Consider the following 22,816-nt stretch of genomic DNA (forward strand, 5'->3'; position numbering starts at 1 on the left):
ATAGCAATCAAATTGGAAATAAGAGACAAATAATCTAAAAATGGTCCAATAACAGTTTACACATGAATTGATATCATTATATATATATTTTATTTTATTTATTTATTTATTTATTTTAACTCTTTATACAACTGAGAGCATTTCCTCTGTGCCACAAACGATACTTTTTTGCTGGGAGAGTTGGACTTTCATGAGTTTTTGAATATGATAAAGCCTCCAAAAATGCAGTTGTTTACAGAGAAGAATAATAACGCGGAATAATAATTCCTTGAAGAACAATAGGGCTTTTGCACCATTGGTGCTTGGGCCCTAAATATAGCCTATGTTTAAAACATGGGCAGATTACTGAATGGGCTGGGTCTCAGAAAAACAACGTAGGCTATATATCCCTGAAAGAGACAGAAAACAACCAACATGAATGACGATGCAAAATATTATGCAAAACATCTGTGAGAGACACAGTTGGAGACACAAAACAACCACAAATTATATCTATACGGTTCATAATCTGCCCAGGGTTAGAAATGATAGTAATAATAAGAAATGTTTAAAAATGAGGAATGCAAATAAAGACTTAAATTACAGGGTTTACAAACAATAGTATAAAAAAGTGTAAAAATTAAATTAAATAAAAAAAAAAAAAAAGGTTTTGGCCTCATCTAGTAGTTAGACTGAAAAAGTGCCAATCAACTGTGTACCTCTGCACTAAACTCTTATCATTAATAATGTGTTTTACACAGTTATATTCTGATTATTTTCTGTTAGAAATGCTTAATCATCAGACAAACCAAGACACCCACATGGTCACATGAGCTGCGTTCATGTGACCGGTCACATGTTTCCTGTTATAAATCAGACAGAGGCGCGTTCACGGACACATTTATTACCGCACACAGGCAGTAGTGGACTCACAGGGAGGACCTGCAGCTGATCAATCGATCAAGACCTCACCGAGAGCTACAAACAAGCGACGGGTAACCATTTGTGTTGTTGTGTTGTTGTGTTGTTCCTCAACTTTTAGGTTTAGCAACAAGTTTTTTTTACACAGAGTGTTAGCGGCGAGCTAAATCTGTTACATTTCACATTTACTCGTAAACACAACGCGTTAAACGGTAAACGTAATAGTTTTGACTGATATCGATTAATAAGATACAAATAAAATGTATCAAAATGTATGTCTTCCGTGTAGCAGTTAGCTCAGTTGTTTGTGCATGAGCCCTCGTGTTGTTGTTTGTGACTGCTGACCCATTTTAGTTTCACGGTAATAACATCTGAGGCAGGTATAGCTGATTTGTCCAAATATAGTCAATTAATAATTAATACAGACCGATCAGTGCTGTACTGTGCCGTGTCATAATTGCAGAAAGAAAGGAACATGAGTTTAAAATTAGTATGAAACATAATCCTGAAGTCATTGAGGGGACATGAAAAGTGAAACTGTTTTATCAGAGCAGCGTTGATCCAACCGACGACCAAAGACACGCGTTTTACTTTGCTGTAAACATGTCTGGTTCTCAGACACGGGACCAGGTGGAGACGAAAACCTGATTTGTGAACCATTTGTTCAAGGAAGTATTTACCTTGTGTGCAGGCTACTCACAGTAGACCACATCCTGACAGCTTCCCCCAGGGTTAAAGCAAAAAAAAATGAGGAAATGAGTTGAATCTGTCAGGAGGCCAACAGACCAAATCAGACAGATTTACACTGCAGTGCTGTACATTCATCTGACTGTCAGATGGATAAACTGTGTGAGCAGCCAGACTAGTAAATAAAGCCTGCACATGCAGTAACTATAGCAGTAACCTGATATGTTGGCTGTAACTAATGATTATTTTTTATTATTTGTTCATCTGGGTATTTCCCTGTATTATGGTGGTTGGCCTTTTAAAATGTCAGAAGACACGAGTGTTTCTGGAGTTCACCCTGTAGCCTAAAATGTGGTGTTTTGTCTCGACCAGCAATCGAACAGCCAAAAAATACTCAGTCAGTCAGGAGGAAGAAAGGAACTGGAAAATGTTCACATTTAAGAAGTGGAAACAGGAAAATGTATAATTTTTTCACTTAATAAATGAATCAAAATCATTTAATTGATTTTCGAAACAGTTCATTCTCTTTCTGTTGATTAACTAATTGATGAGTTGACTAATCATTGCAGCTCTGCCAGATATTGCCCGAGTCCTGATTCCTGTCTTCTGAGGAGAGAAGTATTGATCAGTGTTATCATGAATAGATAAGAATATAACGAAATTAAAGAAACAAACACGTTTAAGATGAACTCACCCCAACCCTGAAGGATTAATCACTTGTTCTAACGAGGTATTTAGGGACTTGAAGGACATATTTCTGTGGCTTTGGTACCACTCATCTATTCCTATTCTTTATCTTGAACCTCCCACATCGGGGACATTTTTTTATAATCCCCTGTCCTTTAAAAGGTTGTTAAAAATCAGTTAACATCGTAAATAATCTGTCAAATGGAAAATGAGGGATAGTTTTGTTCCAGAGACATTTCTTTTTAGGTGTAAGACTCCTGCTGAAGACAGCCCTCAGTGCCTCCTACTATGACTCAGCAACTTGCTGTGACTGGTAGAGTTTTTGAGTTGGTTGTTGAAAGTAAATGACGTGGTGCTGACTCCGTTAGGACAGACAGCTGTGCAGGTCAGCAGGCTTCACTTCCCCAAATCTCATCTCATTCTTTGTTTTAGCTAAAAGACCTTTTTTTTTTTTTTTTCTTCTTCCTGCGGTTGAACTGCTTCTTTAGAAACTCAACAAAAATATCCTTAATGTCCTTTAAACTTACCATGTTATTGGACATTTTCAAATATCTGTTTGTTATTATTTATTGTTGTTTTTAACTTTCCTTTTAATTTTGCACACAGGTAATACTTTGTGTGGGATTTGGATGGTTCACATATTTTTACAGCACATGCACTAGAATAAAGTAACACTGAAATCTCTCTACACACAACCTGTAACCACAACATGATGGGAAACTTTCTCTACTTCTCTACTTGTGCACTGAAAGTTGAGAGCTTGCAAAGACCCATTAGACAGTGAAGTGGAGGCGGCAGCTGATGATGGCGCGTGACCTCTGAAGACCACGTCATTCTGTAATGGGACATTTTCAATCTCACTTCCTTTCGCACTCACGATGTGAAACCAGTTTCTCGACAATTCAAATGTTCTGTTTCTGAGACGAAGCCGTGTGCCAAAGTGAGCAGTGAATTAGTTCCTGAATGATTCATGTAAAAGGGTGTTTGTCTGTATGTAGCTTTGTCCATAAGCAGCCTTTAGTTACTTTCAGAGCACAATTTTTTCCAAAGGTTGTAGCTCACCCCATAATGGAACAAGCACAGTGTCTGCACTGGTATTGATTTTACTGGACTTCCTGCTCATCCTGAGCACTCTCTATGCTTCTATTTAATGCGGTACAGTATGATCTCTAATGGAACAGATCTCAACTCTTAAGCAGTGCATTTCACCTTCTATAACACAGCTTGTATTATACTGGATCCTTTTATAAAGAAAATAGGAGTTCCTACATTTCTGTTGTGGGTGTTATCGTTTTGCAGCATCGACTCAAACCCAGTCTGGTTACAGTTAAATGAAAAACACGGTCTTGTCCAAAAGCAAACGCGGGCGTTGTCAGTGTAAAGTCCTTGTGGTGGAGGGGTGTGGTTAGCTTAGCTGCAGGGGGTAGAGAGTGGGAGGAGTGGTTCAGTGAATGGTGCCGGGAAGGGGTAATGAGCACAGCTGAGCCGAATAGGGACTGATGAGCTCTCCCCTATAAAGGGGAGCAGGGAGAAGGAGGCTGAGGAGGAGCGGTTGCACGGAGACATTGGTGTATGGACAGGGCAAATAAAGGCATTTTACACCCGAACGTACGACTGAGCGTGTCATCTGTGTCCAGGAGAGACCCCGGTAGCACCAACCTTGCTACAGTCCTTTTCTTTACTTTGTGAATGTTCCTTTTAAGTTTAGTGAAGTAGTTGAATTCAGTGGACCGGGTGCTGATGCAGTCTGTTGAGCCACGAGAGGGGACTCTGACTAGCATGACTGAAGATAAGGGTTTTTTCTGTGTACACCGTAGATACACGTTCCACTTATCGATTCAACCAATGTGACGATGTCAAATCAGCTATGAACTTTTGTTTATTGGCTTAGTAGCTTCAGCAGTGTATTTTAAGTGATGTGCAGCGTTGTATCGTCTCAGGGAGGTGTTGACTGTAAATGTAAAAAGCTTTTGAGTCTTTAGAGTTTTTATAAACTTCTTCATTTCCTGCAGATATATTCTCAGCCCCATGTGTTTCAGCTTTCTTTCTTTCTTGTACATTGGAAGATCAAAATGCTAATTTTGTTGAAATAAAACAGTCTGTGTTCGAAGCAGGCTCGGGAAATTTCATGGCAAAGTTTAGTGATTGAATCGGAGTAAATGTAATTACTATTGTTCTTATGAGTGCTGTGTGTGATGTGAATTAAACCTGTGTCGTTCTCATTTTGTGTCCTCTCAGGCAACATGTGGTGTGCAGCCTTCTTGCTATTGGCTGCCAGCTTGTCGGCGAGCCTGGCCAGACCCCACCTCCAACCACTGTCCAGTGACATGATCAACTACATCAACAAGATCAATACTACCTGGAAGGTGAGTTGTTGTTGTTTTTTTCCTCCTTAATCTTAGACTTCAGTGAGTTAAAGTGTATCTGTTTGACTAAATCTCCTCTCTGTCCTGCAGGCTGGTCACAACTTCCATAATGTTGACTACAGTTATGTCCAGAGACTCTGCGGCACGATGCTGAAAGGACCCAAACTGCCAGTCATGTGAGTCTCACTCATGATCTGTCTGATGATTAAAACACAAGACGTTGTCAGTTTATTATTGCAGCATTTTCACTTAGGGAGAGTATTTTTTTGACCAGTTGTCATAGACTGTATATAAAAGTGGAAGTACGTTGAAGGTCTGAAAAATGGGGCCAATGCAGAAGTGCCTTAAACTGTAATACCACAGAGTGCCACTAGAAGTTTGCTCCAAAAATCCTCTGGCTCCATAGACTCCAATTTAACTGGTCATGAAATACAAAGTCAATACATTGTTTCTACAATTTACTGTGGTGTTGTTAGCTTGAGTCACTCCTTCTTGTTAGTTTTCTGGCCGTCCATCTAACACATAATCCTGTCATTAATTAGAAAAGAGGCCTCAAAAAGCTGTGTTTTTGGGGACATGCCAGTTTGATTGACAGGGCTGTGGTGCAGTCAGGTTTCTGCTATCAGTGGGTGGGATGTAGTGTCCTCAACTTCCCAATCACATCGAGTCAGATCCACCGCTCGTTCCACTTTAGCTCGTCCACGTATGGTCTCTTCTGGCGCCAAGCCTTGAATTAGCAAGATGGCGACAGCCAAAATCTGAACAGGAGGCTTCGTAACGGCTGTTTACAAACCAATGGGTGATGTCACTGTTGGTTGCTGCTTGCATGTTGTACATGTCCTAATCGTACATTGATACACACAAATTTGACAGTGGGTTCAATGTCACTGAGCAAAACACTGTAACAGCTGCTCACTCTTTAGATACACAAGAACATCTAGTTATGCAGCACAAAGTAATATTTTAATCTTTACCTGTGTTTTCCTCTGCAGGGTTCAGTATGCTGGAGACCTGAAGCTGCCTAAAGAATTTGACCCCAGAGTGCAGTGGCCCAACTGTCCCACTCTGAAGCAGATCAGAGACCAGGGCTCCTGTGGATCCTGCTGGGTGAGACAAGTCACCACTCGGCCACAGAGCTAGAATACATGTATTCTTTGTAATCTGAACAACATATGTTACCTTCCATTCTTAGACCTTCAATTTAGAAACAAAAATCTAATGTCAGATTAAAAAAGAAAAGTCCTAAAACTTGTGGTGGTCGGGTTACCCATATGTTTGTCTACATAATTTTACTGCTACTATTGAGTGTATTTTCTCTTCTAAACCGTTTCCCTGTTTTATGTCTCCTGTTCTGCCTCCAGGCGTTTGGTGCTGCGGAGGCCATTTCTGATCGTTTATGTATCCACAGCAATGCGAAGGTCAGTGTGGAGATCTCCGCTGAGGATCTGCTGACCTGCTGTGACACCTGTGGCATGGGGTAAGAGGCAGCAGCTTTCTCAGCGTGTTCACATCTACCCAGTAGATGATGGGAGTGACCTACTGCATGTGGACCATAATTCAGAGTTTGGTTGCGGAGCAGTTTGTTTAAAAATTGAGTTATTGGGCTGAAAAATAATTTTTCACTCAAAACGACCTCATCAGTGATTGATTTGATTTGTAAATAGAAGTCTTAAATTGTGCAGGACATTTCTCCAGTATTGAACTACCAGCTGAGATGAAGGAACAAGATCGAGAATTAAAGAAGGATGTATGATGTCAGCTATTAGAGAGGAAAGAGAGGGTAGACGGTCTTTCACCAGATGAGTAGGAAGGGGATGTAGCTGGCGGGTAGAAGATTTGGATTTTTCCAATGACATTGCAACAGTTGGAAGTTAAAACCTAGAAAGTAAAGATAAGGTGGAGCATAGAAAGCTGGATAAAGTGAACTGCATATGATATTTTTTAAGAGGTCAACTGCTGGTGCATTAAAAAAAAGGTCATGAAAGTGTTACTTTGAGCAGTGGAGTATAAAGTAATAATAGCAATAATACATTTCATTTGAATAGCGCTTTTCAAGATGCTCAAAGACACTTTACAGGTTGAAATGATCAAAACAACACAATAGTGGCTGTAGAATATTATTTATTGTGAAGCACAGGCCTTTTGTGTTCCCCTCCTCTCAATTATTAAATTCAACTTAATAGGTAGTTTTGTCTGTGGAAAGAACATCATCATATAGTGAAGTATGTAATTATTACAGTGGTGCCAGTTTTGCATAGAAGTGTTCCAGATGATGGCCTTTAGCTTTACCTAAGATGGTTTAATTTAGAGGTAAAACAGAGGGCAAAGTGGGAAAAGGAGACTGTTGGGGTTTCTAAAGGACCAAGACCACCTAAAGACGATGTAATAGTCACTATATATGTACTGGGGAGGTTATCAATCACATTTGAAAGAGCAGATAAATCAATATTTTTGACGTTCGTGGGATAAAGCAGGTTTGTTTTGGATAAAGCTGAAAAACACCAACTTGTGGTCTGATATGGTGCAGCACAGTTAAGAGAAGTTCCACAAAAGCAGCAGATAAGATCAAGAATGTGGCCTTTGGAGTGAGTAGGAAAATCAATTATCTGCTGTAAACCAAACCTGTCAAGACATGTTACGAACTCTCCCGTAAGGCATTGTCTATGCGTGTCTTAAAATCCCCAATCAGAATTAGATTTGGACACATGAAACACAGGAAGGTTAGAAAGATATAACGTTCATTTTTAAAATCATTGTTGGGGTTGGGTAGTTGATAAACACGGGCGAGTATAATAGAGATCAGGCAATGGACTCAAATGAAACATGCAAAGCACAGCTTTTAAATCTGAGAAAGAGCACCAAGAGGTACGATACATAATCGGTACCAGGAGCAAAAAGGTGGGATCACTGCCTCCCTCTATTGTGCAATGTGAATAATTGGAGTTTTGAGACACAGAGTCCTTATTATACGTAAATGTCAAAAATTTGAGATTCATACTTCTTTGTTTTTTTGTTTCGCTTTTCAGATGTAATGGTGGCTACCCTTCATCTGCCTGGAACTTCTGGACCAAAGAGGGACTGGTCTCTGGAGGCCTCTACGACTCCCACATTGGTGAGTTTGTGTTTGCAAGATTCCCAAATTGGTGTGTGTGTGTGTGTGTGTGGGAGGGGGGGGGTGGAGAGGAGATGGAGAGGGAGAGGGAGATGGAGGCCCATCCACAATTCTGATACAGCCTCTTTGTGTCTGCAGGTTGCCGGCCGTACACCATCGCCCCCTGTGAGCACCATGTTAATGGCAGCAGACCTCCCTGCACTGGGGAGGGTGGCAGCACACCCAAGTGCATCTACAAGTGTGACTCTGGATACACACCCAGCTACAAAGAGGATAAACATTTTGGTAAGAAGTGCAGACTGAGTCTTTGCATGTTTATGAGTGTTTATTATATAGAAGGATGAATGAAATCTAACATGAAACACGTTCTCACTGGGTGTTTGTTTCCACCCTGTGATTGACTGAAAGATGTTCCCCTTTTAGTTGGTTAGATTTTGTGTGGTTGCAATACATTGTGAAGCAGTTTTGCTGTGTTGCATAAACAAAATGACAATTTGGATAGTGAATGGTTTAGGTTAAAGGATGTTTTATTATCCAAAGTGTCCTTTTATATTTGAGAGGCCATAGTTCATGCATGCTTACATGTCTATAAAATGTTTATTTAATTAATTTTATTTAAATTTTATATTAACGTTACACAGACAAGTTGTAGCCCAGCTGACCACCTAAAGATGGATCTAACCCTAATGTTGGTGAACACAGCTGTGTATACACACACACAGACATCCTAACTCAAAGTGTGTTGCAGGTAAAACGGCTTACAGAGTGCTGCCGGACGTGGAGCACATTCAGTCCGAGCTATTGAACAACGGCCCAGTAGAGGGAGCGTTCGAAGTCTATGAGGACTTCGTGCTGTACAAGTCAGGTAAGAACACATATTTAGTATTACCACACGTAACACTGATCTTGAGTACAAGGTAAAACATAATTTGCTCATTGACTCTGTAAAATGTCCTTTTTCACCTTTTGGTGTCCTCTATTGTGTTTCTTGATGTTTGTTTATTTTCTCTAGGTGTGTATCAGCATGTGTCTGGTTCTCTTGTGGGTGGACATGCTATCAAGATCCTGGGCTGGGGAGAGGAGGATGGCGTCCCCTACTGGCTCTGTGCCAACTCATGGAACACTGACTGGGGTGATAATGGTGAGTAGAGACACAAGTTTTACTACTTATAACTTACCTTCACACTCAAATAGTCCCTTTTCCTTATAAACAGCAGTAGTTGGTTATAGAATATCAGAAACACTTGATCATATTATCAGCATTTCTTTCAGTGTCACAAAAACCTTACATTATAATAACATCATAAAGATGGATTTTGTTTACAGAGTTGTTGAATTAGACTGCATTGAATTGATCAGGAATACCTAAACAAATGCTATCTTCATACACATCTTACGTCACTATGTTCATCTATACACAAAACTCAGAACAAAAATATATTCACGAGATACAACAACACATTTCTGTAAGTGACCGGTTACTGTGGCATTGCTTCAGTAAATTTACAATTCAATATAATTCCATATTCAAGATAGGCAAATATGTGATGTTGGCAAATATGCATGTGTTGGTTTCTTACTTCGCTTTGTTAAACTGAACTAAAGTGCTTCTGTGTGTCTGTTCTTCAGGATTCTTCAAGATGCTGCGTGGATCAGATCATTGTGGTATTGAGTCTGAGGTTGTGGCAGGGATTCCCAAATAAAACCTAAGGTAATGTCAAGTATTGGTCATAAACAAACCTGTGTTCACTGTGTGCCTATAAAGCATAACTCTGCCATTGTATTACAACCTCCCTGACGTCATCTCACAAACCAAACAGGGGTTTCATCGATTTCTATTTGCGCACAAGCCTCAGTGATCTAAATTGACAATAAATAAATGGCCTCCTACCATCCCAGTAGCGCCCATTTCAAGTGTCTCAAAGATTTTGACAGTATGATTGTGGCTCAGTCTTCCTGTTTTTTCTGTCTTGCAGGTTTTGAGCTGCAGTGGCAGTACAGGATCACTAGAGGGCAACACACTCCGCTTTCACACAGAACTTTGACAACAATGAACTGCTTTTAGTCCTTATAGTTACAGCTGGTTGATCACTTTGCACACTTGGCATGTGGTTTACTTTTTATAGTGAACAGAAAAACTCAAGCGGCCTTCTCTTCATTTAGGTGGATTGATAGATGACAGTAACGATGTACCTGTCAGACGACAGCAACTGAGGGAACTGTCAACTGTTGTAGAAATGATTGAATTTGTCCACATCACAATTTTGTTGGTATCTGTGGTAATTTTAGAGCAATGCTGACTATAATTGAAACCCATTTTAAGACTTTGCCTAATTAAGCAGAGGAGGTCTGTTTGTTTTAATGTGTCTCCTTTGTATTGATCACAGCTTTCATGTTGTGCCATTTTAATTTTTAAAATTTGTATGTCGTTTTTAAACTTCTGTATGAGATGTATACCTTTTTCTAAATGGAAATGACATGGAGTTTGGTTTTTTTGCACCTGTATTGATCAGAATATTGGCACCGAACTGTTATGTTTTAAATAAATGAATCTTTGGTTGCTAATTTTGGCCTTTTCTGAATTTGTATCTTTTTTTTCTTCTTTTTTTTGACTGAATTCAAGCCTTACAGACACACACAAAAATTGTGGATTGAGATGGGATAGATGAATGCAGCACGGCTGTTTCACAAAACCAGGATAAGGGAATAAATATATATTGTATATAATATATATACTGTACTGTATATACTGCATTTTATATTTATATTTTTTTACTGCTATTTTATTGCTTTTCTATTGTTCTATTATTATCTTATTGCTGCTGTAGCGAAAAAAATTTCCCCTCGGGGATTAATAAAGTAACTACCTAACCTAACCTAACCTAAACTGGGATCTTCCAATATTCTGGAGGCTGTTTCACTAAAGGAGAATTAAGAAATCCAAAATAATGGGGTAAAGCCAGGTGTAACACCTCACGTGCTTACGCATTCATGTGTAAAAACATTGTATTAACGCGTCACTGTTACGTGCACGCGCGTAAACGTTCATTTTTTTTTTTTTAGTTAAACCGAACTCTTAATTCAACTTTTGTGACACAGCCCCCTGTTTTAAGATTTGTCACTTCCGCCGTGTCGTCGCACAATCAAACACCACTCCTGCGGTGCTCCTTTTGCATATCGGCCTATCCGCCTATTTCCAACCTGGACAGTGGAGATACACAAAAACAAAAATGGAAAGAAGTATTATTTACAAAAATTATTGCGTTTTTTTTTTACAGGAACAGGAAAAAAAAACAAAAAAACAGGGTAGCTAGAAAGTGGTTAGAATTAAAAAAGCTCAAATCCCGGACCCTGTCCGGTCAGAGCCAATATAGACCGCGGTGCCGTGTAGCGGGTCCAGTTAAAGTACATCCGGGACACTCCGCCTCCCAAAACAAACAGCCAACCTTCCACGCGCGCTCCGGCGGGTCGGACAGACGTCCTGTCGGTGTGTGAGCCGCCGTAGTCAACAGCAGCGGAGAGATGGAGGAGGGAGGCCGGGTTTCCTGGATGAAATACGGGTCTGTCGTGTCCGCGTTTGTGGTTCTGCTGGCCCTCTGGTTCCGGTCACCCGAGAATGCAGGACTGGACGACCGGCTGGACACCGTCCTGTCCTCCCTGCTGCGAGCTGAGCGGAAAGTCGGGATGAATAACGTCGCTAAACCAAAAGTGGCTGTTGGTGAGAGCTAACGCGAGCTAACCTCATTTTAAAGGCTCGTAATCGACTTGTTCCTAAACGAATAGCGCACAAAATATATGGCGCCGAAGTAAGAAACCCGCAGCAGATTAACTTTAACGCATGTTTTGCTCCGATTCTATAACAAAACAGAAAAATACAAGCGTATCGCTAATTGCTGATTTTTCTGTTGAAACCTGGCTGATGTTGAAAGCAAACTTAAGAGGACTATTATATATTTTAATGCATACAACAACAAAAAAAGGGTACATTTTATGAACTGACATTTACTCCACAGACTACATAAAGTATCGCTTGTCTGCCTGCAAATGAGTGATCAAAGAAAAAAAGCCACGAGAAATACGATACTAAGCAGCAGCAGAGGAGGAAGTTGAAGAGGTGCGACCGTGAATGATCTGCTGCTGTCACCAGATCTCGGTCCACTTCAGTCCGCAGGGACACTTTGTCCTGAGCAGAGATCCCCGTGAACCGGCTGGACAGAGGCTCATCATCATGGCTGTCATTTCAAGTGCATGGGGACGTGACATGATGGGGGGGCCAGTAGCTGCACGATAGATGTGGAGGGATGGATGTGCATGAACCAAACATATGCACGCAGCTTAAGAGTTTTAGAGCGTACTTACCGCTATTTATTTAGTTGAAAACCCGTTTTAAAACCATCATGTTTGAGGTTTAACTCCAGTTTAAAGATCCACTGTCTTGTCTGGCATGATCAAATCATAAAAGCTTGTCCTTTAGACCGTGATACCAACACCAACTAAAAATCACCTTATCTGTCCAACCTTTACCCAGTTCAACAGTCACACAGTCTAATGATGCTGCTATGTTGTAATGACAGGTAAGTATCCAAAACTGGATATATTAACATGTATTGCCATTAAATGTTTCAGGTGGTAAAAACAAGAGTTAAGCACCAGAACACAACGACAAATTATGGCTTGTTGCTGTTCAACCACAATAAAAATGTACCATTAATGCTGACCACATGGTAACACATTTAAACAGAAGTGTTTTATTTGCAGCAATTCAAAAGAAATTAGTCGGACATGTCCACCTGATGTCAAACTAGTTCAAATGGGAAATCTATTCCAGCCGTTTGGCTGCTCTAAACAAGTTGCTCACACCGGTTTGTAAACTAGTGTTGGTACTCAGCCCTTTGGCCTTTGTTCAGACTTGACAGGGAATGTTTGTAGCTCAGCGTTGTCTCCTGGTGAGACAGGTGCTCAATCCAGCAGCTGAAACTGTGATGTGTCAAATGGTCAGAGAAATGTTGCAGCACTGGGCACAGCAGCTGCACGTTGTGTGGATTTCTCTCTGCTCAGTTTACTTGGCATTACCTTGTTTTTGGTTTATTTTCACTTTTTAGTTTGTTACGGTGTGAAACAGAAGATGGCTGCGTGATTCACAATGTGCTCCCTCTCCCTTTTATCCTTTAATACCATCTCTTTATCTTCTTCTTCTACTCTTTTGCCCAAAACACTGTTAAATACCTGCTACTGGATGTGGTTTTGTTTCATAATTATATCTCTGTGTTTCTCTCTCTGCCACTTTCCCTCACTCACAGGTTTCGGAGGTTGTGTTGACCTGATAGTAGACGGAGTGTCGTTGCTTAATAAGATAGGCCTCCCTCCCACCGAGCAGCCGCTTCATCATGACTACATAGAAAATATCGATCAGCTGGCTCAGAGCTTCGCCTACTTCTTTGCGCCAGGAGCCGCCGCAGAGTAAGTGATGTTTATGTGAAGAGCAGCGTATTTAATAGTTTTGGTTCAGTTCAGTGATGAATCCTCGACATACTGTACGTCAATGAAGATACATGTGCTCATAAACCAGTGCTTCTGCAAATATTTGAAGGCTTAAGTCTTCTCTGTTTAGCTTTGTCTGTCTTGTCATTGTACGTGCGTATACTGTGTGTGTGTGTGTTTAGATTGGAGAGAAGGGAGTGGTAAAACAATGCAGTGTTTGTGAGGGTTGGGATCAGCCTCGAACTAATTTAAAACCTTTTCTTTGTAGCACCCTTTAGGGTGCTGTGCTCTCAACTCTCTCTAACCCTCACATGCTCTCTCACAGACACACTAACTATTTATAAGGTGGTCACACACTTATTTCCTCTGTTAATCTGTATCTGTAAAAGCTGTGAGTTTTAAAGCCCTTATGTTGGTCAGTGCTTGTCTGTATTTTTCCATCTTTGTTGCTGCAGATAATTGCTGACCAGACATTTTGAAGTCTTAGGTAGGTAGGGGTGAGCTACGAAGCGAGATTAGTGGGTTAGCGAGGTATGTTGAGACTAAAATACCGGTTGTCAGTGTCACGAAGGTGGCTTTCTTTTAAACTGGCTAGATCACCATGGTAACTCATGCTGCAAAGTTCACCTGGTCTGGAGCAGGTTATGTTGGAGATATCGGATCAAAGCATTAGAAAGTACCGCCCGCTGACCGATCAATTCTCTCTGAAAGTTGTCATAACTGATTAGAGAAGATCCAGTGGAGCTCGGTATGTGGAGTGAGACAGTGAGACGGTCCTCTGAGGAGCGAGACAATGAGACGGTCCTGTGAGGAATGAGACAGTGAGACGGTCCTCTGAGGAGTGAGACAATGAGACGGTCCTCTGAGGAGTGAGACAATGAGACGGTCCTGTGAGGAATGAGACAGTGAGACGGTCCTCTGAGGAGTGAGACAATGAGACGGTCCTCTGAGGAGTGAGACAATGAGACGGTCCTGTGAGGAATGAGACAGTGAGACGGTCCTCTGAGGAGTGAGACAGTGAGACGGCCCTCTGCGGGGGGCAGAGTGTTCAGAGACCAACAAACCTCTGTCTTTCCCTGTTGTTTTTTTTATGAGGTATAGATTAATTTCATTTGTTTTTTTTATATCAGGGACTGATTGATGCACTAATGCACTCGTTGCCTACTTAAAAGATCTGACAATAAACCGACCTCTCACTTTGAATTATGATTTTACATTTATTTCTTATTTGCTCCCGGGGCTGCAGGTTAGATGATAAAACTAAAACTTTCATACACGTCATGAGAATACATCTAATAATAAATTAATTTAATGAAATATGCACATGTAATTAGTCTGATCTTCCTGTGCACTCACGGTCAGGTGATTCTTCGGCTACACATTCACACAGGCGGCAAATTTTTGACTCATTCTTCCTTCATTTAGCAGCTGCAGATGTGCTGCTTTCAGTGTAGATGATGTGTTTAACTTGTTTTTGTTTTTTCATAGTTTGCTCCTCGTTTTTAAAATATGTGGCATTGCTGTCAGTACACTTGTCCATGTTTGTGATTGGTTAGATACTGCAAACTCCTCCTCTTTTATGTGAACACGCTGAAAGCAGAAAGCAGAAAGAGTTAACAGAGAAAGCTGATAACAGGTCTCTCACTTTCAGTCACATATTGTCAGAAGAAGTTTTATTTATAGTGAACATTTTTTTTCAGTGCAAGTTGTTTTAACATTGTTTCACTATTACTTTTCTTTCACTTGCAGGCGTTTTATGTTAAATGACACCCTCTTCAGTGAGCTGGTCGAGGGGGCCCGTGACCTACCTGGAAACAGATGGGCCGTAGGTGGCAACGCTCCAGTAATGGCTGGTCGCATGGCAACCGAGGGATGTGATGTGTTGCTAGGGGGAAGTTTCAGCCCCGATTTTACTGATGTCCTCTCCCAGGACATTACAGGTACACACACAAGGATCTATCCATCTTCTCTCAGTCCCCCCCCCCCCCCCTCCCAAAGCAGCTTCATGCATCTCTGAATTTCTTTCTGTCGTTCCTTGTTTATTCCCTGCTCTTATTTTCATTATGTTTTTTTTTTCGATTCATTTCATTTCCACCTCTATTACTTCCAACTCACCTCCTTCTGTCTTTCCAGTGGCAGGTAACATAGTAGAGGAGCCAGATATCCATCTGATCCTAGAGTATCCAGCTGGTGTCAGCTGGGGGAACTACACCTCACGTAGAGCCAACAGGTATGTGTTAGTAAGATATTTCATATCAAACCATAGTTTTGTATGGTGTTACAGTTGGCTGGATTTCATGACTGTTGTGCTCTGTGTGTGTACATAATGAACATATGTATAAATGTAAGGCTCAGCAGTCGTTAAAGGTGACTTTGTTCAGCTTGCTGTGTTTTTGTTGTGCAGATATATCATCCACAGTGATGAGCATAACCCCTACCTGGCCTCCTTGGAGGAGTTTGCAGAGAAACTCAAAGACTTCAAACCAGATCTGCTGGTGGTTGGTGGGCTGCAGATGATGGACAACTTCCCCTTCCAGTCAGGTAAAAAAAAAGAAAATTATATTTGTTGCTGATGTGAACCATCCAGCTGTGTTTCCTCTGCTATTTTGTACACAAGTGAAATAACAGAAACTCAAAGACGGAAAAAAGAAAGGCCGGCTGAAAGTCAGTATCACCCCGTATTACAGGCAGATCATAACAGACTTCCCACTCTGAACCAGATTGTTTGTACAGCAGTTCAGCTGTGTCTTATTTGATGTGACAGTTCTTTTGTAAATGTCATATTCTGCCTACTGATCTCTCTTCTTTGTCTGTCCAAGCCTCTCAACCTTACCTTATTTGCCTTTTGTTTCTCTTTCCCTTCGACATCCTTCGTTCTGTGATATCCTGCCTGCTGTGCTGTGCATCTGTTTATTTAATTTCTCCACTTTTTTTATCACTTTACTTTTTCTCTTTCCATGTTTCCTTTCCTCATTCTCTGTCTTCCTTTAGTCTAAAACTCTTCTCTAATATTTAACCTTTATCTTTATCATTCCAGGTGAGCAAGATGCTCTCCTCTCCCGCCTGGCAGAAGTGCTGTCATCCTCTTCTCCTACGCTCGGCATCCATTTTGAGATGGCCAGTTTTGTAGAGGAGAGTATAATGGAAAACCTACTTCATTACATCATCCCCCATGTAAGTATGACTGAACAATTAAACACATAAATTCATACTTGTTACGCAGATGAGAGAGTAGAGTGATCACAAAGTGAAAAAACGGGAATTGTGGAATACAAAAAAGGATGAGGTAGTCCGGTGAACAGGTACAGACAGCAGCAGGTACATTGAAATAAAATTTTCTTAGTTAAATGTGTTGAATACATTTGTAAACAAAACAGTCCGATTCACTAGGAACTGTATTTGCATAGTTTTATTTTACATAAAACTAATTTGTTAAAAGTTGGTGATGGGTTCCTCCTTTTTCTCACATGCAGTGCAGAGTGAGAAATAAGGATATTATTCTCATATTATTTGTTATTCACTGGGAACTATTATTTAAAGATCCCCCACTGCATGTCTTACATCAAACTTACTTTGTCTGGTAACAAAGCTCGCCATTGATTACTGATCTGTGGATAAAACGTCTGCTGGTTGCTTTGCTCTCAAATGACTGTATAGCTGTGGTGGATTAATGACATGCTAGCTTTAACTGGCACAGCACCTCATTAGGGTTCGAGCCTCAACATGCACATCAGCCACAAGGGTTTGAAGCAGCACTTGTGGTCGATCACTTTCATTAGGTCAGTCCATTAGCTGATCCATAAGACCCGTTGGACTTGGTTGCTCATTGAAAGGATATTGCAGGATGTGGAGGCAAACTAACTGAAACCTGAGCCTGTTGTCAGTGTCTATATTTTATTTTAGGACAAAGGCTACTTTCTTCCCAATGTTTCCAGCCTTTGCGGTCTAAATGGCTGTATATTTGTGGCGCCAGACTTCTCTTATGCTACTTTCGCTCCTACCCTGTTTGCTCCAGATCTTCTGACTTTTCAGTTTGGTCCAAACCAAAATATCAGGCGTGAAAGGTGCCTGAAACCATCAACTCAACCAAAGGACCCAAATTTAGTTTGACCAAAAGAGGTGGTCTTGGTTCCGGATCAAAGTGAACCATGGTTCAGTATGAAAACACTTTTTGGATGAAAAGATGGCTGGAAATGCCCTTAAGAAAAGTATAGTGAAGGTCTATATTTTCATGATTTTCATTCAATTTCTTGAGTACAACAAGTACTGATGCCCATGTTGTCTAAAAGTAAATCGTGCCAATGAGCATGCTGTGTTAAATGCACTCTCTACTTTTCCTTTTATTTGGTATCTTGTGTTAGCCCTGAAATATTGTTGATTTATTGTAAATAAATACCCAAATTACACTAGCATAACTTTTCACTCTTGCAATACCCTCTGCAGTGTGCTGCCTAGAGACAAATAGGATTTTTACATTTATAAATAGAAAACACATCAGATGGAGCCTTGAGTTGGAGACAATGTAATATAATAAATGACAAGCGTCCATTTGTTTGGCCACAATAAAATATCCCATATTGCTGAGTGGCAGTATCCTACTGTTTTTATATTTTGACAAAAACCCACCAGGGGGGACAGCGACTGGTCAAAGATTGTTATTCATCAATCAGGTCTCATTCAATCAGCTGTCTGTCTCTCACCAGGTGATTCTGAGAAAGGGAGACCTGATTGATGAGTGAAATTCCTTTAAAAAGATGACCAAATGCTGCCAGACTGTTGTGGCTTCGGATTCTCTGCTTTTGGTTAATAACCACTCTTCTTCAATTTGTTTATAACTTCTATCATCTATTAGTGTTGCCTCCTCCATCAGCACAACATTTAGAGATCTGAGCAACATCACTCGCATTGCTAAGAACCCCTTTTATTTTTGTTTTCATTATTAATATTATTAGGGTTCAAGTCCCTAAGAGGCAGAACCCTATTGTTTTGCTTCGGTTTATTATTAATATTATACTTTGTCTTCTATGTGGCTCAAATTGCAGTGAACTGGAAAGAGCTGGAAACACAAAACTTGGCCTAATAACTCGAAATGGTGTTCATTCATTTCCAAAGAAGGATGACCCCAATCAACCAGATGGTAGTGCTGTAACTAAGGCCTAAACATGTCATTTCTGAAAGGCATCGCTTCTCACACCATAAATTCAATTGACTTGAAATTTGAAACACTGATACTCCAGTGCTCCATGTGCTCTGTAGAAAAACTTCTTGGACCATTAAATTCCACCAAGATGAGTTTTCCGCACAGCAACATTCTTTATATCTATTCCTTAATTGTTGGTCCGATTGTCACCAAATTTTCTGTACACCAACATTTGACAAAGCTAATCAAAAGCTGCATGAAGCTTGTTGACATATTTGATGATATCTGACAAAACCTGGTGAACTGAATCTTACAAAATTTGTTAAACACGATCTGGGCCAAGTATTAACTGTGACTTATTGACTGGTGCATGTTGGCGTAGCCGACTCATCGTTATGCTCCGTCTTGTGCCTTTTCTCGATTTATTGCAAGCTAGAACAAGCTACAGACAAACAACTTGGTACTCTAACTGGACATTCATTTCTAAAGAAGGAAGACCCCAATCAACCACAACCAACAATTTTGAAGGAGTTCCACACAGAACATTTTGATAGTTTTCGTAGATTTTGTATGTTTGTCCTGTTTGTACGGCATCATCTGATCTCACAGCACCTGATAGTTATGTTCTTTTTTTTGTTGTTGTTTAATGGCGGTTGGCAAACAAACAAGCGTTTAGGTGAATTACTGCCACCTTTTGGTGGTAAGAAAGAATTACCACCAGATGCTGGTTAAAACGAGGGAAATATATATTTTTAAGACGAGATAATAGTTACATGTACTGTTCAATTTAACAGCAAATAGTCGTACGTTTGCATTGTATTTCTTTATTGCAATCAACAAAGCAAGTGTAGTTTATTCCACTCGGCAAAGGAACACCGTCAGTCAACACAGATGTGCCTACCTGAGTATGATGTGCACTTAACACAGAGCCAATTTTAAAGATCCAAATTACAGGTTCTTTTCTCTGAATATACTGCGTGTACACGTTGATCACAACGTAAGAATTTGTCAACAATATGGCTTCTCTTTTTTTCCCCCCCGTGATGCACAGTTCATTTAAAATGCTTAATTCTGCTTTTCCAGGCGGACTCGTTGGGGATGAATGAACAAGAACTTCCTAACCTGCTTAGCCTCCTCAAAGGATCCAACATCACAGTGTTGTCGGACCCAAACCCTCGAGTAGCTACTGTCCTTGACCAGATGAGAGAGGTGTATCGCATTTTGAACCAGCGCTACAAGGACGCCAGTGCACAGAGCGACACAAACAGTCAGCATAAGCCATTGACCCGTCTCCACGTCCACACTCTGGCCTTTCAGGCCATGATTGTGACTCGTGGCTCTCAGTGGAAGAACACCATGTCAGCCACTGCCAAGGCCTCGCTAACAGCTAATCGCCATGTCTGTGGCTCCGATGACATTGACCCCAACAAGGCGAGGCTCATCATGGACGACTCTTTCTCTGTTAGCCGGCGGGAGGGAAGCCAGCGTATCCCTCTGCAGGAAACCCGGCCCATCAGCTGCTGGGATGAGGACGACTACGAGATCTGTGTGGCACCAGTGCTGGTGTGCACTGAGGTTTACCAGACTGCAGGTGGTGGGGACAACATATCCGCTGCTGGCCTGGTGCTGCAGATCTAGAGAAGGACATTAAGTGGTGTGTGTGTGTGTGTGTGTGTGTGTGTGTGTGTGTGTGTGTGTGTGTGTGTGTTTAGTGCGAACGAGATGTTGGCAAAGGGTGTAACTCTGGAAACTTGATGGAGGTGTGATACACACTAGCCGTCAGGTCCTGACACAGGTATCAGGCTAATGCTATCACCTTTGCAGCTCATGTCCCAGGTGCAACTTAAAACTATCACTCAGAAGAGTCAGATGATGGAGTACAGTGGTTATTAATCAGCCTAGGCCACCATCATTGGTCCCTCTCTCATTCTCAAAAGCAAAAAAAAAAAAAACTGTGATTTTTGAAGGGGAAAAAACCAATAAACTTAAAAATCACTGTTTTGTTAATTAAGTGGAGTCCATGCTAAACAGACTTTTTGCAGTTCAATCTCATTTAGATAAAGCTGCCTTTACACTGGCTAAAGGCACTGAAATCACTCTAGCATTAACATGATGTACATAAAAGAATTAGCATTCACATTGTTTTTTTTTTATCTTAACTGTAAAACCCCTTTGCATCCAGTTTGTTTTCTAGAGGCAAAACATCCTGCTCTGTCCCACTTACATTCAACAGACCCAACATCTGTGCCAAGTCGCTGTAATCGATCATCTGACTCTAGTGATTCCAGTGGCCTGTCCTCCGTTTCCAAGGCCTTATAAGACTTGACCTACAGTCAGGATGAGATAAAGAGGGATGAGGTTTGGACAAAGGTTGTTGTTACGGCACCACACAGGCAGCCTGTGTGATGTTGTTTCTGAACAAGTTTTGCACAACTTCTTCTGCAGGATAAATCCTCTCCAAATCTGGGACTCCACTATGCAGCAAACATATCCAGAAGATTCAGTAATAGCTGAATCGTCTGTTTCTCGGCAGCACGTTTTATTAGGTGTTGTCACCTACTTGAAGTCTTCAGTTCCAACCAGTGAACAAGCCTTTGACCTCGCCTGCCTTTGTGCAAATGCATTTTCAGATGAACCAACTGTACACTGACAACGTGTCACATTGAAGAGCTATCCTGCCTCTTCCCTCTCTCATTCTCAAAAGCAAAAAAAAAAAGAAAAAAAAAAAAGATTTACAATCGGAAGTTCCTGTTCTTCCCAGTGTATGTGAAAAGTGTTCTTAGTGGTTTGGGTGTGTTTGTGTTCGGATTGTCATTCCTGTGGTTCAGTTGCAGTGTAATAATGCAAAAACAATGTTCGCTGGATATGATGTCAAACTTTTTTTCTCTACCTCCGTGCTCTTTCTGTTTGCCCCTCCTTTTCCCATCACCCAGTGTTGTCTCTCTTCTCTGGTTCTTCATCGTCTTTCTTCCTCTCCCTCATCTTGTCAGTTTATGGCTCTTTAAGGACCAAATAACCAGTTTTGACAGCCCAAGAAAACTTTGCTGCAAGGTAGAAGTTACTGGCAAGTGTATGTCACATGATATGGTTGTGTAGAGTGGAACACAGTCTCATCTTTAGGACGTTATAATCTGTACTTAAAGCCGCGGTGTAACTCGCAATGATTCCCCTCAATCTGTGGAGTAGTGGACCACGGAGGAAAGATGTTTTCCATGCCCAGCTTAAGCATGGTGTGTTGATGCCTAATGACCTGTCACACCCATACGTCACTGTTTTCTGAATTTGTTTCTCTCAATAACAATAACATTAAGATGACCTGTAGGGTCCTGTCTCTCCATGACCATCGCTCCTTTCAGGATTGGAGTCACTTTCATCAAAGCTGTTGTTACTGGTGCAACGGGCTTTACTGGGGCTGATGCCACCTCTTACTCTTTCCTCTCACTATGTACAAATCAGACATTCCATCACAGACACCTTCAGTTATCTTCTCCGTGCGGAATGAAGTTTACGGCATCATGCAAGTGATCTACTTTTCTCACTTAGTTTGTTCATTTATTTTCCTAAAACTTGTTTGTCAAAGAGCAAAGCCCCCCCTTTTTAATGAGGAACCCATTCATTCCATTACAAAGTATGCGGTCAATAGAAAAAGAAGATGAAGGTGAAGAAATCCCTTTAAATCTGTTCTCTGTATCTAGACTGTACTGATCTGATGTCGTTGTTTGGTAAAGCTGAAGGTAAACGAGCCTTACTATGATTTGGTGTTTAGTAAAAAAGGGAATGTTTAATACAGACTTTTTCTATAACTAGGTTTGTGTCTTTGTTTTGAACGGGGATCAGAAGCCAAGAGGAACGGGTTATATGTTTACTGTGAATTGAAACCATTGCGTGCATTCATGCTCATATATAGAACTGCTGCTTGCTAACACGTATCTAATCTCTAGATAATTCATATCATCCATGGTCCAAAGATGTGTCTGAATCTTTCATGCATGTTGACTATTCAATGCAGAACCACCGGAGATAAACTGCTATGCTGATCAAACAATCATTGCTTTGTTGTTGTTGTTCTTATAGCAGGGAGGGGGGGGGGGGTCGTCATGATGATTCTGGCTGCACATTTTTAAAGCAAACTCTTCAGATAAGTATTAGATCTTTTTCATGATGCACTCAGGAGGTCTGACGGAGGGACGTCACGTCACTGCCTCTTTTTCACATCATAATTCACCTTGATGAAGGTTGTTTCCTTTCCTCCCATTGCCGACATCAAAGACACTTCATTTTATTTGTCTCCACTTCATGGAGGTTCATTTATTGTTACTAATCGACGCTTTATTTATCTGTCCATTCGCTGCACCTCCTGACGTCGTCATGGAGCCCAGATACAAACCGTGAACAAAGAATATTCTCAGTAGATTTCTATTCTTCTAAAGAGCTTGTCTGTTA

The 22,816-nt window shown here is 40.9% G+C and overlaps 2 protein-coding genes across 2 annotated transcripts; both read left to right on the forward strand.

Annotated features, from left to right (window-relative positions):
* Positions 1-867: 867 nt before the first annotated feature.
* ctsba (cathepsin Ba) lies at positions 868-10,317 on the forward strand. Its single transcript, XM_069174204.1, has 11 exons — positions 868-974; positions 4,513-4,640; positions 4,731-4,816; positions 5,633-5,747; positions 6,002-6,117; positions 7,667-7,752; positions 7,891-8,037; positions 8,501-8,617; positions 8,765-8,893; positions 9,382-9,463; positions 9,729-10,317. Exons 2-10 carry the CDS (start codon positions 4,518-4,520, stop codon positions 9,453-9,455), a joined length of 993 nt encoding a protein of 330 aa, XP_069030305.1. The 5' UTR covers positions 868-974; positions 4,513-4,517; the 3' UTR covers positions 9,456-9,463; positions 9,729-10,317.
* A 905-nt stretch (positions 10,318-11,222) lies between these two features.
* Positions 11,223-22,415, forward strand: adpgk2 (ADP-dependent glucokinase 2). Its single transcript, XM_069173989.1, has 7 exons — positions 11,223-11,470; positions 13,053-13,212; positions 14,983-15,173; positions 15,367-15,463; positions 15,638-15,774; positions 16,271-16,407; positions 19,457-22,415. Exons 1-7 carry the CDS (start codon positions 11,275-11,277, stop codon positions 20,009-20,011), a joined length of 1,473 nt encoding a protein of 490 aa, XP_069030090.1. The 5' UTR covers positions 11,223-11,274; the 3' UTR covers positions 20,012-22,415.
* The last annotated feature ends 401 nt before the right edge of the window (positions 22,416-22,816 follow it).

The sequence above is a fragment of the Embiotoca jacksoni genome, unplaced genomic scaffold, assembly GCF_022577435.1.
Source record: "Embiotoca jacksoni isolate LCO1_2020_lvr unplaced genomic scaffold, fEmbJac1.0.p SCAF_6, whole genome shotgun sequence".
Classification (NCBI taxonomy): domain Eukaryota; kingdom Metazoa; phylum Chordata; class Actinopteri; family Embiotocidae; genus Embiotoca; species Embiotoca jacksoni.

Coding starts and splice junctions, on each gene's coding strand:
- ctsba (XM_069174204.1), top strand. CDS start 4,518: ATGTGGTGTGCAGCCTTCTTGCTATTGGCTGCCAGCTTGTCGGCGAGC. Junction 4,641..4,730: donor AGATCAATACTACCTGGAAG/GTGAGTTGTTGT, acceptor TCTGTCCTGCAG/GCTGGTCACAACTTCCATAA. Junction 4,817..5,632: donor GGACCCAAACTGCCAGTCAT/GTGAGTCTCACT, acceptor TTTCCTCTGCAG/GGTTCAGTATGCTGGAGACC.
- adpgk2 (XM_069173989.1), top strand. CDS start 11,275: ATGGAGGAGGGAGGCCGGGTTTCCTGGATGAAATACGGGTCTGTCGTG. Junction 11,471..13,052: donor TAAACCAAAAGTGGCTGTTG/GTGAGAGCTAAC, acceptor CCTCACTCACAG/GTTTCGGAGGTTGTGTTGAC. Junction 15,464..15,637: donor ACCTCACGTAGAGCCAACAG/GTATGTGTTAGT, acceptor TTTGTTGTGCAG/ATATATCATCCACAGTGATG.